Source organism: Lissotriton vulgaris, chromosome 5 (assembly GCF_964263255.1).
Source record: "Lissotriton vulgaris chromosome 5, aLisVul1.2, whole genome shotgun sequence".
Taxonomy (NCBI): domain Eukaryota; kingdom Metazoa; phylum Chordata; class Amphibia; order Caudata; family Salamandridae; genus Lissotriton; species Lissotriton vulgaris.
This window is the reverse complement of record NC_141693.1, coordinates 1,289,689,494-1,289,703,370: the sequence shown is the minus strand read 5'-3', so window position 1 is coordinate 1,289,703,370 and position 13,877 is coordinate 1,289,689,494. Positions and strand designations below refer to the sequence as shown.

Sequence of the window (13,877 nt, the reverse complement as noted above, 5' to 3'; positions counted from 1 at the left end):
CGCCCTGCGATCGTCCGGATCTTTTCTGTTATCCTGTCCACGCTTCAAGTTAACAACAAAAGGAGGCAGATCTTTTTCAGTTCAGGCCCCTACCATCTGGAATAAGTTACCGGAGGCGCTTCGCAGAGAACCTAACCTCCTCCATTTTAGGAAGTCCCTGAAAACCTTACTCTTCAAAGACGCTTTTCCATCTCAATAGTCGGCTATTAGATCAGACACCTCTATACCTTTATTCCATCTTTGTTGCTGTACTTGGTCAGTAGCGCTTTGAGACCTGTCGGTGAGTTGGCGCGATACAAAACACAGTTACAAATTACAAATTACAAATTACGCATCAACTGTGAAGTGGGTGAACCACTGAGGGACGAGTCCAAGGCCTGCCCTGAGCAATCATGCCTCCGCAAGTGCAATGCCACTGCCCTGCCCGCGCCAGGCTAGGAGGAGAATGCTGGAAGAAGGGCAGGGGCTGTGCAGGGCCTTTAACTTTACTTAGCCCCAGACTTTAGCGGCCTAGTCTCCAACAAATTTGGGTCTGCCTCGCACACACACACTTGTACCCTTTTCACAAGCACCAGCAAGTCCACAGTGTACGATTTATGTTGCATATAGATTTTATTCTGATCTTGTTATGCACTACGTTACTAAAATAAGAAATTGCACAGTGTCACATTTTTCTCTGCGTGTAGGATGTTTGTGCAACGTGACCACCAAAGAATGTATGTATTCTGTGGCAGCAAAAATGTATCAAAATATATAGAGCTTAATTTTTGACATATATTTTTGTAATACAGGACAGTTCTAGAAGTTTTCATATCTGTCAATCTGTCAATGTCATGGGTCCAGCTTTCAGACATTTATCAAATGTGTGCCAACAATAGAACACAAGTAACCATAATAACCTTGAAAGAACTTGTTGTACCCTTGAGTGAACATAGAGAAACTGTAAGTTCCAGCATGCTTAGTGAGAGATTCCCCTCATGGCATGAATCATTTTGACAACTATGTTTTCTTTATCTTTTCACAACATTATTTGCCCCGGGTCAGTCGTGGAGGTGATCTGTGCCAGAAGAAACCATTAGATTTGTCAAGTGACCACTGAGATGCGCGCAGCTTTGTGGCTTCAGACATCACGAGATTAGGGCCAGAGCCAGCGACGCTAGATGAGTTAAAGCCAAAGGCCACCCTTGTGGCGTAACCTCGAGATACCCCGAGCAGCTCCCCATTCCTCTGCAAGAAAAACCTGTGAGAGTGTGATCTTGGGCACATATTTGTATTGTGCGTTAGCCTGGGAGGCCCAGAGTACATACAACTCACTGTTGCACTGCACATATTCATTTATGAACCAGAAAACATAATCTTCAACCAAGTCTATAAAAATGACCAATGGAGAGCTGGGTCGCACCAGCTATTTAAAAGAGAATACAGGTAATGCCGTCGTTATTTGCGAAAAGGTGAAACAAACCTAGAATAAATACGAAATCTCCTATTTTATTTAAATACAGCAAGAACAGCATTTCTAACAGAAACGTCACCGTATAGGCAAACCTGCCACTAATTTCCAGTTGGAAACAATTTACAAAATACAAGGAGGCCTTTTAATTTGATGAACTCGTGTGGGTGCAGAAGAGAACCGCCTGGTTCTTATTTAACTTGCCAAACTGACATGTATTCATCTGTTATTACTTCATCAGGTTTTAATATTCGAAACGGTAATTGGTCCCTGATACCAAGAAGTAATTTAAGGCAAATTTTTCACATTCTGTTTCGAGAGAAGGTTGGCATCACTGAATCTTTAAAATGTAGTTCCTGAGGCTGTTCCTGAAAAGACTCAACACTGGGGTCAGATAGAACTACATTTTCACTGATTCAGACCACTTTTGCACAAGCCAACTGCTGCTAACACAGTGTAAAAAAAATGCTGGCTCAATGATGTTGTGTTTACAGAAGCTGGTAAGAGCATCTGTTTTTGTGCCAGTCGGTAAGAGTAAATCCTGCTCACGCTTGGAAAACTGCAGGTGTTTGTTTCTGCAATGTACAGTTGATGCAAATATTTCTTTTGCACTGTACTGTCAGTGACAATGTTTTTACACTGCTCCTTCTGTTTAAAAGTTGTTTTTGGACAGAAATGTCAGTGAAATATTTTTTTTACACTATTGTTTCTGTGTAAATGTCTGAACTGCTAGTGCAAATGTTGCTTTAGCACTGGGCTGTCAGTACTAAAGTTGTTTTTGCAATGGACTGCAAGTGCAGATGTTTTTACACTGGTCTTCATGTTTGAACGTTGTATGTTAGTAGACTGTCAGGGCACAAGTTGATTTTTCACTGGACAGTCAGTGCAAATGTTGCTTTAGCATTGGACTGTCATATACAAGTTGTTGTTGTACTGGACTGTCCCTGCAATTGTTGTTTTTACACTGGTCTTCCTGTGTAAGCGTTGCTTTAGTTCTAGACTGTCAGACACAAGTTGTTTTTGCACTGGACTGTCAGTAAAAATGTTGTTTTATGAACGTTTCGTTCTGTGTAAAGTACATCTGACTTTTAGCAGTGCCAGTGGAGGAAGTGTGTGGAGCAGGGGAAAAGTAGGAGTGTCCTCCGACAAACACTTGAGCACCTGGACTTCATATTTTACAAATTAAGCACTGTGATAATCACTACAACCTTCCAACGTCTGGTTGCTTGTGACCATTGGCATTGGAGCCACTCCTGGACTAGCCTCATGTGGAGCATGGTGTGAGGAATTAGTGGAATCCCTGAGGCCATCATGCCCCTTAGTTTTAGAACAGTTCTTACTGTCAGACGCTGCCCTTTCTGGTATAGACAATTTTTCTCTGACAGTGCAAGGAAGGTCTTGGTTATCAGGAAAGCTTTGGCCTCCCTAGACTCACCGGCAGAAATGTCTTACCTTTCTCTGGGATTGGGGATAATTTCTCTAGGTTAAGTGAAAAGCCAACTTTGTGTTGAGATCGCATAAATAAGTAAATAAACAAACGCGTCCGAAACGGACCATGCTGAAAAGGATAAACAAGCACGGCCGAAGCGGACCGCACTTGTGCGAGAAAATAATTAAGTAAGTAAGTAAACAAGTGGGGCCGAAGCGGCCAGAGCTTAAAATGATAAACATGCACGGCCGAAGCGAACCGTGCTGGAAAGGAAAATTAAAGGGCGCTTACAGACTTATAAAGGAGACCGTGTAACTCCGCCAGTAAACGATCCAGTCCGGGTGGGCGGGCCAGAATGAGACAGGGCTGCAACAAGGAGGGACTAAAAAAGCCTCACTTGCAAAGGAAAGCCTGCTTTTTGCATGCACGATGACGTAAGCCAATGAAACAAGCACTGGCGTTGCCAATAGGTCTCGCAGTAGGAAAGTTGGAGCTATTGGTTTTGTAAATGACATTTTATATTTGTTTTGTGATTTACAATACCAATACTTTTAACTTTAGCATATGTGACACTTTTAGTATTTGTAATGTCACATGTTTTGTATTGACGTGACTTAGATGTATTGATATTACAATTAACAATGGCTTTTATTTTTTTTAAATAATTAATACTTAAATAAAATTGATTGTAATTTTTAATGGCAATAGCTTAAACTTTTGTAATTAACTTTTGTGAAGATTATGTTCAGTGACGAAAATCCAAGAACAGAAGTGAAATATTAACATTTTCTTGTGACATTTGTAATAAAGCTTGAAACATTGATAGAACATATTTGAACCAGTGATGCTGTGGTGGTGCTGAGTGATGCTGTGTTTGCGCTGAGTGATGAGGGCTGTGTGCACTGAGTGAGGCCTGTGTGCAATGTGAGTGAGGCCTGGGTGCAGTGTGAGTGAGGCCTGGGTGCAGTGTGAGTGAGGCCTGGGTGCAGGGTGAGTGAGAGCTGTGTGCACTGAGTGAGAGCTGTGTGCACTGAGTGAGAGCTGTGTGCACTGAGTGAGTGCTGTGTGCACTGTGAGTTACGTCAGTGTGCACTGAGTGTGTGCAGTATGCACTGAGTGCGGACTGTATGCAGTGTGATTGAAGGCTGTGTGCACTGAGTGAGGCCTGTGTGCAGTGTGAGTGAGGCCTGTGTGCAGTGTAAGTGATCCCTGTGTGCAGTGCGAGTGAGAGCTGGCACCTGTTACCACCATAGGTTTCCGAGGGGCTCTGTTTGAAATGGTGTCACTTAACCGAGCAACAATACCTTCTGCCATTTACAGCGCCTAGACACTGTAAAAGTGCAGTATGAAGCACTAGATACTATTTGCATGAAAGGCTCTATATAAAAGAGCGCGTCTTCCGCAGAGTTGGCGCTATCTTGCCCCGCTCCGTTTTAGCGCTCGATAGTGACACGGGCTTTGCTCACAGCCCCCTTGGCAGACCCTGCACATGAAAAGAAGACCTCTGCCTGTGCTGGTGCATTTTTTTTTAAATAATTAATACTTAAATAAAATTGATTGTAATTTTTAATGGCAATAGCTTAAACTTTTGTAATTAACTTTTGTGAAGATTATGTTCAGTGACGAAAATCCAAGAACAGAAGTGAAATATTAACATTTTTTTGTGACATTTGTAATAAAGCTTGAAACATTGATAGAACATATTTGAACCAGTGATGCTGTGGTGGTGCTGAGTGATGCTGTGTTTGCGCTGAGTGATGAGGGCTGTGTGCACTGAGTGAGGCCTGTGTGCAATGTGAGTGAGGCCTGGGTGCAGTGTGAGTGAGGCCTGGGTGCAGTGTGAGTGAGGCCTGGGTGCAGGGTGAGTGAGAGCTGTGTGCACTGAGTGAGAGCTGTGTGCACTGAGTGAGAGCTGTGTGCACTGAGTGAGTGCTGTGTGCACTGTGAGTTACGTCAGTGTGCACTGAGTGTGTGCAGTATGCACTGAGTGCGGACTGTATGCAGTGTGATTGAAGGCTGTGTGCACTGAGTGAGGCCTGTGTGCAGTGTGAGTGAGGCCTGTGTGCAGTGTAAGTGATCCCTGTGTGCAGTGCGAGTGAGAGCTGGCACCTGTTACCACCATAGGTTTCCGAGGGGCTCTGTTTGAAATGGTGTCACTTAACCGAGCAACAATACCTTCTGCCATTTACAGCGCCTAGACACTGTAAAAGTGCAGTATGAAGCACTAGATACAATTTGCATGAAAGGCTCTATATAAAAGAGCGCGTCTTCCGCAGAGTTGGCGCTATCTTGCCCCGCTCCGTTTTAGCGCTCGATAGTGACACGGGCTTTGCTCACAGCCCCCTTGGCAGACCCTGCACATGAAAAGAAGACCTCTGCCTGTGCTGGTGCGCATCCAGAACTGTAACACAGGAGAGCTGAGCTGGAGACGTGGTCGAAGACGCCTGTGGGTAGCCACGGTGCTCTGTAGTGAACATGCCTCGGGACAGATGAGGGAGAGGCTGGATGGTGAATAGATGGGTGAGTTTGGTGGGGGTAGAGAAAATTGGTGGTTGTGCAATGGTGGTGTGCGACATGGCTGGAAGCAATTAGGGGGGAGAAGTGAGGCCAGCGCTGGGTGCAGCAGGGGGTGGAGCGGATCGCTTTGAAGCAGCTCACAGCCTGGCGACCGTGAAAAGAAAATCAATTAGGGGGGAGCAGAAGGGAGCTGGGGGAATCTGTGGTGTGCTGGTGTGGGAGGAGTGCTGTGCTGAGTGATGCTGTGTTTGCGCTGAGTGATGAGGGCTGTGTGCACTGAGTGAGGCCTGTGTGCAATGTGAGTGAGGCCTTGGTGCAGTGTGAGTGAGGCCTGGGTGCAGTGTGAGTGAGTCCTGTGTGCAGGGTGAGTGAGAGCTGTGTGCACTGAGTGAGAGCTGTGTGCACTGAATGAGAGCTGTGTGCACTGAGTGAGAGCTGTGTGCACTGAGTGAGAGCTGTGTGCACTGAGTGAGAGCTGTGTGCACTGAGTGAGTGTTGTGTGCACTGAGTGAGAGCTATGTGCACTGAGTGAGTGCTGTGTGCACTGAGTGAGTGCTGTGTGCACTGTGAGTTACGTCAGTGTGCACTGAGTGTGTGCAGTATGCACTGAGTGCGGACTGTATGCAGTGTGATTGAAGGCTGTGTGCACTGAGTGAGGCCTGTGTGCAGTGTGAGTGAGGCCTGTGTGCAGTGTAAGTGATCCCTGTGTGCAGTGCGAGTGAGAGCTGGCACCTGTTACCACCATAGGTTTCCGAGGGGCTCTGTTTGAAATGGTGTCACTTAACCGAGCAACAATACCTTCTGCCATTTACAGCGCCTAGACACTGTAAAAGTGCAGTATGAAGCATTAGATACAATTTGCATGAAAGGCTCTATATAAAAGAGCGCGTCTTCCGCAGAGATGGCGCTATCTTGCCCCGCTCCGTTTTAGCGCTCGATAGTGACACGGGCTTTGCTCACAGCCCCCTTGGCAGACCCTGCACATGAAAAGAAGACCTCTGCCTGTGCTGGTGCGCATCCAGAACTGTAACACAGGAGAGCTGAGCTGGAGGCGTGGTCGAAGACGCCTGTGGGTAGCCACGGTGCTCTGTAGTGAACATGCCTCGGGACAGATGAGGGAGAGGCTGGATGGTGAATAGATGGGTGAGTTTGGTGGGGGTAGAGAAAATTGGTGATTGTGCAATGGTGGTGTGCGACATGGCTGGAAGCAATTAGGGGGGAGAAGTGAGGCCAGCGCTGGGTGCAGCAGGGGGTGGAGCGGATCGCTTTGAAGCAGCTCACGGCCTGGCGACCGTGAAAAAAAAAGCAATTTGGGGGGAGGAAAAGGGAGCTGGGGGAAGCTGTGGTGTGCTGGTGTGGGAGGAGTGCTGGTAGGGGAGGAGAAGCCTGATGCCGGATGGGGGCGGGAGAGCCTGGGAATGCGACGTGAAAAAAAAGCAATTAGGGGGGGAGGAGAAGGGAGCTGGGGGAAGCTGTGGTGTGCTGGTGTGGGAGGAGTGCTGCTAGGAGAGGAGAAGCCTGATGCCGGATGGGGGCGGGAGAGCCTGGGAATGCGAGAGGCTGGGCTTGCATGCGATGCGCGTGCATGTACACGTGAACTGCAAGAAAACCGCGGGGCTGAAAGCCCTTAGTTTGACTTGTGTTTTGCCGACATGAATTCTCGCTCCGCTCGATGCGCTTGCGCGCATCGATAGGTCGCGAGACCTAAAAAAGGGGCTGAGCCTACACTCACTTCTAAAATTGTATTGATTACAAGAAGCCTCGCAGAGTGAGCAGCGCGGATCAGACCTGAAAAGCGAGCTGCAGAGAAGACAAGTGATGAGTCTACCACTAGATGGCAGAATATGCACAGCATGTGAATTTAAAAAAAGATTCATGCTGCAAAAGAACACGTGGACATCATTAGCAGACAACCAAATGACAGTTAACGGATAAAGAGAAAAGGCGTCTTAGGTTTAGATATGTGTTCCAAGGAAGACTTTTCAAATCAAAGTGGCCATAGGACAGGAAGAAAATGCACATCCAATGGCTGTAGTATATTTGTTAAGTGAGGATTAAATAAGAAATGAAAATCTTCAGGAAAGTCGAGTAGGTCAATTGTATTGGGAATTAATTGCAAATGGGCAGACATTTTATTCATTTTGCTTTACCAAACTGTTTTGTCTACGTGCAGGAAAGCAGTGTAGAAAGAGCTTGATGAGTGTGAGGTAGACCAAAAAGGGCTGAGAATATGGTTAACAGTAACATAGAGAGAATTTTGAAATTGGATCCGATGTTACATATTTGATAAATAATGGAATGGGAAGTAGGGAGATCGTTACTACCAGGAAAGTTTCAATTATTCAGATGGTAGCAGCTAAAAGGACAGAGCTGAGATCGCACAATACCTAAATCTTGAAGTTTACAGATGAATGCAGGTCAAATATTTTTAATGAAGGCATCTTTGGCCCCCTGGTGTCTCATAAGTATATGATGGACCACTAAAGTTTACAGGGAAGGGACTTGATGGTAAGAATATAACAAAGCCACATTGTGTGATTATCAGTCAGATGTGCCACAAACTAGTCCACACTGTTAGTGGAGGGATTGTCCTAAAGTGAGATGATTAGCCAGTTCAGGAAAGTTACTGCCTGTTGTCTCTTTAACTGAGCAAAAATGCAAGTGACTGGCATGTGCTACCCGAGGTGAGTTCCACAAAATTTATCCAGCCGAGTTGGACGTGATGAAATGTTAACTTGGTGAGATGACACCTGAAATAAGTGGGAATCAGCAGATGAAGAGGTCCGGTCCACACCCTCACTGAAACAGTGGCATAGTAGATGTCTTTTGGGTTTGTTCATCACCAAGTGCCTGGAAATGGGATTTCTAGGAGATAAGAAGCTCTTCTGAAGGGCATTTTTTAGTTCTGTAGACGCCTTCAGCGGCACCGAGCTTTTCCAATCTGGCCTCCAGTTACTATGATCATCAGCAAGGCAGGGTTCTGAGGTGTGTGTATTATATCTAGTACACAGCCTTCTGGTCAGGAGGAAAAGGGGTCTGCTGGCTATTTCTACAGGAAAGATAGCTCCATAATGGGGCAACCTGAACACTGATTTGCAAATTGTATCAAAAACAGGCAACTCACTATTTCAAATTGCTCTCCCTTAGGTTTCTAGTGTATAGCAGTATTTAGTGCACCTGCCCCCTTTTGCTTCAGTGTGCCAACACCTAAACAGGTAGGAGATGGGACTGTAATTCTTCCCATTGATCTCTCGGAAACATCAATATAGCTTTGAGTTGGATATTAAACTACAAGTAGTGCAGCCTAAAATTACCAAACTGCTTTTGTGACAGGTCTTCCAACACTAGCATTTATACAAGTAATTGGGAGTCATTTTCTGTGTCAGTGCGAATTACTGAAGTGAGTGTTCCACAAGTGTGCAACTCAAAATTATAAAAAAGTATATGTACGCTTGACTGCTTCACGTATACTTATTGATGTTTAGAATCTACAACCAGCACATAACAAATCTATAGCAAACAAAACAAAACAGATATTATGTCACAATGTGGGTAGTATTGCCCAATGAGTACAGACATTTAGAAATGGTAGGTATTACAGTTACTAAAACCAACTTTGAGTGTTACATCCCAGTGAAAATGTGAGGGTATGAGCGAGGTGTACACCCTCAGGTGAGGTCACAAAAGGCTGCAAAAGGACAGACAGACTTCTTACATAGAGGCAGATATTAGGGATAGTTTATTTTAAAGACAAAGCACTGATGCAAAAGAAAGGAAGACAGCACAGAGCATGAAGTAATTCAAGTGAGGAAATGGTAAAAATAAAATAGAACACCACAAGGAAGAAAAGGTTCAAGGAAGACGCTGAAAGAAGTGGGTGAGAAATGAGGGTGCGGAAAATAAAAAGGGAGTAAACAAACAGAGATTGCAATTTGGAGAATGGGATGTTCATGACCAAGAAGCAGAGGTAGAATGACATGACAAAGACCCATTTTTTGAAAAAAAGTAGGGTGAAAAGATTCTTGAAATGAGGGCCTGTGTCTTTTTCAGTAACTTCAGAAACCAGGACATCTAGCGGAAAGACTATTGGTGTATTTTGTTCTCTCATGCATCTGATGAAAACACACTAATAAGTGAAGTGACACATTCATCTCTCTGTTACTATAAATACTAAGATATAAGAAGTGTGCATATATAAACCCAGGGTTGCATCCTATATCTACTGCACCTACATGTGCCATCAGAAGGGCTGACCATGCCACCCAGGGAATACATGTACCTTTGGATCCAGTGAAAAGCAACTCATCTGTTGCATCTAGGCACAGGACTGGTTTGGAGTGCCCTTCTGCAACCGAGACACACTGCAGCGGAGCTGTACGAGCACCCTTCAGTCCACCTATGGGGTTAATCACACCCCTTTGCACAGGAAAAACACACGGTTAATCAAGGCAGAAAACATATTCTTTTAACTAAAGCAACAAAAAAGAAATAACTAAATACTATTTGGGCATATAGTAAATAGTGTAGAAATGTCTTCTTCAGGTATAAACCTCCCTGGACAAAATAAGTAATGCATTTTCATTGAGCCAAAGATTCCACTGTTCTATATTTTCATTATTGTAACACAAATGTAGATCTTTCCATGGACCATGATAATAATGTTGCAGTGACTTTGATATGAATGTTAAAGGGGTTATAGCCTTCCAATGAATATAATAAAGTGGACGTCTGGCTTTGCAGTCAACATTAATGTTAATGGTTGAGCCACATACACCTTATACAATTGCAATGATACATTTACACTGGAAACCAATACTGTTGAGGGAACTCCAATCAGGTGTTAAGAGGAATCTACCTTTGGAAGCTGGAACATGGCTTCTCCACAGACACTATACATGTGTACTGCAATACTTTCCATTGCACATGAGAAAACCAGTGCATGGTTCCCTTTGAAATAATGTGCATGGTGGATGGATTCCCGGTGAATTTTAAAAGCTGGCTGCAAGATTCACCATTAGCTAAGAAAGTTGTTGTAAGACTCCTCCCCACTGTCACTTATAAGGATGTTCTAGGTTTAATGAGCATGTTTCTAAAGAGTTTAGCAGTTCACACAGACACAAAAGGAAGCAGCAGTCCTTGCCAAGGAGAATTCTGACTTATATAGGACACAAATGGGCTCGGTTCAAGTTTACAGGAAACCTTCTCAGCAATACATGTAAATAATATAAAGAGAACAAGAACTACGAGGCCCTTGATGTATAATTGCTTGTTGGGTTGCTTGATTTGAATGATATACTATTGGCATAACGGGGTGAGCAATGCCGAATCAGTCTTTCCCCTCCCTCCAGAAACAACAGTGGTGGAGCTGCTGGACTGCTGCTGGACAGATGGTAAAGTAAAACCATTATCTCGTAACATAACATCTGTATTTGTAAAGCATAAGTTCACCCCTAGAAGCTTCCTGGTGCTCCATTGCAAATGTGTATTCGTATTATTCCAATCTTCACCACAAGTGCTTCCTACATCCTGCCACCAACAAAGTCATGTTTCAAGTGTTCTGTTTTTTCTGTTTTTCACCTAAGTCAAAGTGGTTTGCGCATGTACTAATTGGATTGGCAAAAATAGTCCTTGAGTGGCCTGTAGGGACAGGAGCAGAATGTAGGAGTTGGAAAGGAATCAATTTCATGACTTGGAGGGCAGATTGGAATTAATAATATTATGCACATTCCAACTTTTACGGGATGTTTCACCCACTAATGCCCATTACAGTGCCAATTTCTAGAGGTTTTAGGGTTCCCCTCTGCAGGGAGGAAGTTTGCAACTGTGTCCTATACTACTAATCGCATGGTTCATAGAAACCCACACATAATATTCCTTCTTGCCGGGGAAGGTATGGGCTGCCCGCAATTGCAAAGAAAAGATATGCATTCAGCATGCATCAATTGCAAATTGCAGGTCTGCATCAAAGTGTTGTTTGGACACTAGACTTGACTATGTATTGATGAAGGTGATTTCATGGAACTACATCCCAATGACTCTTTAGGACCGGCCAGAAAAAAATTATGGCGGTGAGTAATGGGCAAGGGAATGAAGCAAATGCTCACATTGAAAGACCATTTTGAGATTCAGAAGATACAACCCTCTGTTTGTAGCCTCATCTGGGAGAAGGGGGATCCAGATAATGTGGCCCCTGACTTGAAGGACCTCCAGGCTTATGAAGTTATCTTAACTTTGGCCTATGGCTGTGAACTCCTGACGTGGGCAATAACAGATTTCCCAATGATTACATCTTAGTGGGAGACTTGAGATGTATAGTTTGTGAAGAACATCGCTGAGATTATAGCAAAACTCAAATCAGCCATCCAGCCAAGGAGAGTGAGGAACATTGCAATAGACAGATGCTCAAGATGGTACCAAGCAGCCCCACCTAGGCCCTGGTTTGATAATATATATACTTAAAAGGAACACACAAGACAGAGCACTAAATAAATACTCATAGTGATTCCAGACACAAAGGTACTGTATTCGAAACGAGACTTTTTGGGTCTAGTAGATATTTGTGTTAATCATAAATACATTCAGAAAACATCACAAACACCTCAAATTGTATTCCGTTGCCTTAAGAAATATGAAAATGTTGAACTTTCCCACTCATCGAGTAAAACCTGTAAAAAACTATAGGGCTCTTGTACTACACGCGAATAACTGTTGCCTCATTTTGAAGGTGCTTAAAGTACTAGCAAAACACAGAGGAAATATTAAAAGAATTTGGAGCTGCAGACAGCCTCAGTAGCCCCAAGACGTACCAATATATGCTCAAATCAAATACTAGCCTGCAAACATTAGAGGAGAGTAAATATTTAGTTTCACTAGAGAAACTTTCCCAAGTTCCTGACTTGTGCCTTTTAATAGGAGCACAAGGGTGCCCTGTTTAACTTTGCATTTACGCAAACTAAACTTTTCTACTGTGTGTTCAAATGTTAGCAACACAACAAGATAATTTCCACTGTATTCATACCCAGCCAACCTGGGAAATGTATGCATAATATTTCTCTGTACCTTTACCTTTTGTTGCACTTTTTTATTCATAGTGTGAAATGTTTTCATAGCTTCTTCCTGCAATTTAAAATTTTGGAGAAAAGTTCTATGCACAGTGGCGTTGCACACCAAAGGACCAGTATTTAATTCTGCATTGAAAATCAAATGCAAAACCGTTATGTTCCTGTTGCATAAGTATGTGTGTAACATATTGTTGCAAAAGTCACACATTTCACTGAAAGCGAAAAACCTTAGCCACTTTATAAAGTTGCAATATTTTGTAAGGAACCATGATTAGGTTGCAAAATAATACTTTGCAACTTCACAGTCTCCTGTCCAAAAAATCCACATATATATCCCCAAGTATTTCTATAATAGCTCGACACATACCAATCATCATTAGAAAGTATGAACGTAATGCTCTGAAATATGCTGGCCAGATTTTATGTTTATGAGTAAAAGCAGGACCATGCAAGCCAAAAATCAGAATTTATTTACCAAAACCGATGTCCTTTCCAGAGAGTTTTCATAGCAAGAAAGTTAAGAGCAAAATCATTGTGTTTTTTAGTGTGCAACTGGCACATTTGCATTCTAGGAATAATACCCACAAATTAGGGAATGGTATTCGACTAGATGGTTGTATAAAGTGCATAATGTAGAACAAAGATTTGCTCTGAATGGAATTAGGAGATGCTAGGATCATATCATAAATGCACCAGTCATCTTTCACTGTGATCACAAAGATTTAAGCACTCATTATGAGCATCCTCTTAATTCTGATTTGCTGCATTTCACCCAGACATTTCAAATGCAGAACTACTGGGGATAAGTAAAGAATAGCCTTGGCGACATGAGACAGAATTCCAGATTTACCAAATAATTGCTCATTTCTAAGGCTGACCCTCAGGGTCCAACCCCAGCCATGATGCTCTTCTACCATTACTGATGACCCCAGTATGGGCAGCTCCAAAAGGGGGCCAGAGTTAAGGGTCAAACTTCAAGTATTTTATTTATTTGGGTATCAGAGCGCTGTAGAAACAGCAGGTCAGTTATACATACAAGAAAGAAATGCAAAGGGAATAAGTAATCATGAAAACATATACAATATAACACTCAATCAGCAAATGCAAGCTCCAGATGTGCCCAAGAAAGCATCAAAGCAGAGTGGCTTCAAGCCAGCTCTTGAAGAAATGTATTCAGCAGATGCATTTTTACTACTTTTTTAAAGAAGATAGTTGAGGAGTTAGACTAAATTTCAGGAGGCAGTACATTCCGAATTCTTGGGACTAGACTGGAGAATAAGCAGTTGTAAGCTTTCTTTTTGTTGAACTTCTGAGGTTTCAACAGTAGGGAGTTGGCACTTCTTACAGAGCCACTACCACCAGACAGTTTGAGCTTCTTCGCCAAGTAAACTGGAGTGTTATGATGCAGGCTCATGGGTGT

The 13,877-nt window shown here is 43.4% G+C and overlaps 1 protein-coding gene across 5 annotated transcripts in view; it reads right to left on the bottom strand.

The window, feature by feature from the left end:
• The window catches only part of KIF21B (kinesin family member 21B), a 413,924-nt gene that overhangs the window by 47,430 nt on the left and 352,617 nt on the right, over nucleotides 1–13,877 (bottom strand). For all 5 annotated transcript variants that reach the window (XM_086923173.1, XM_086923170.1, XM_086923172.1 and 2 more), the window contains one exon: nucleotides 9,676–9,812. In XM_086923173.1, the coding sequence (XP_086779299.1) occupies nucleotides 9,676–9,812 (137 nt within the window). The remainder of the gene's footprint in view (nucleotides 1–9,675; nucleotides 9,813–13,877) is intronic.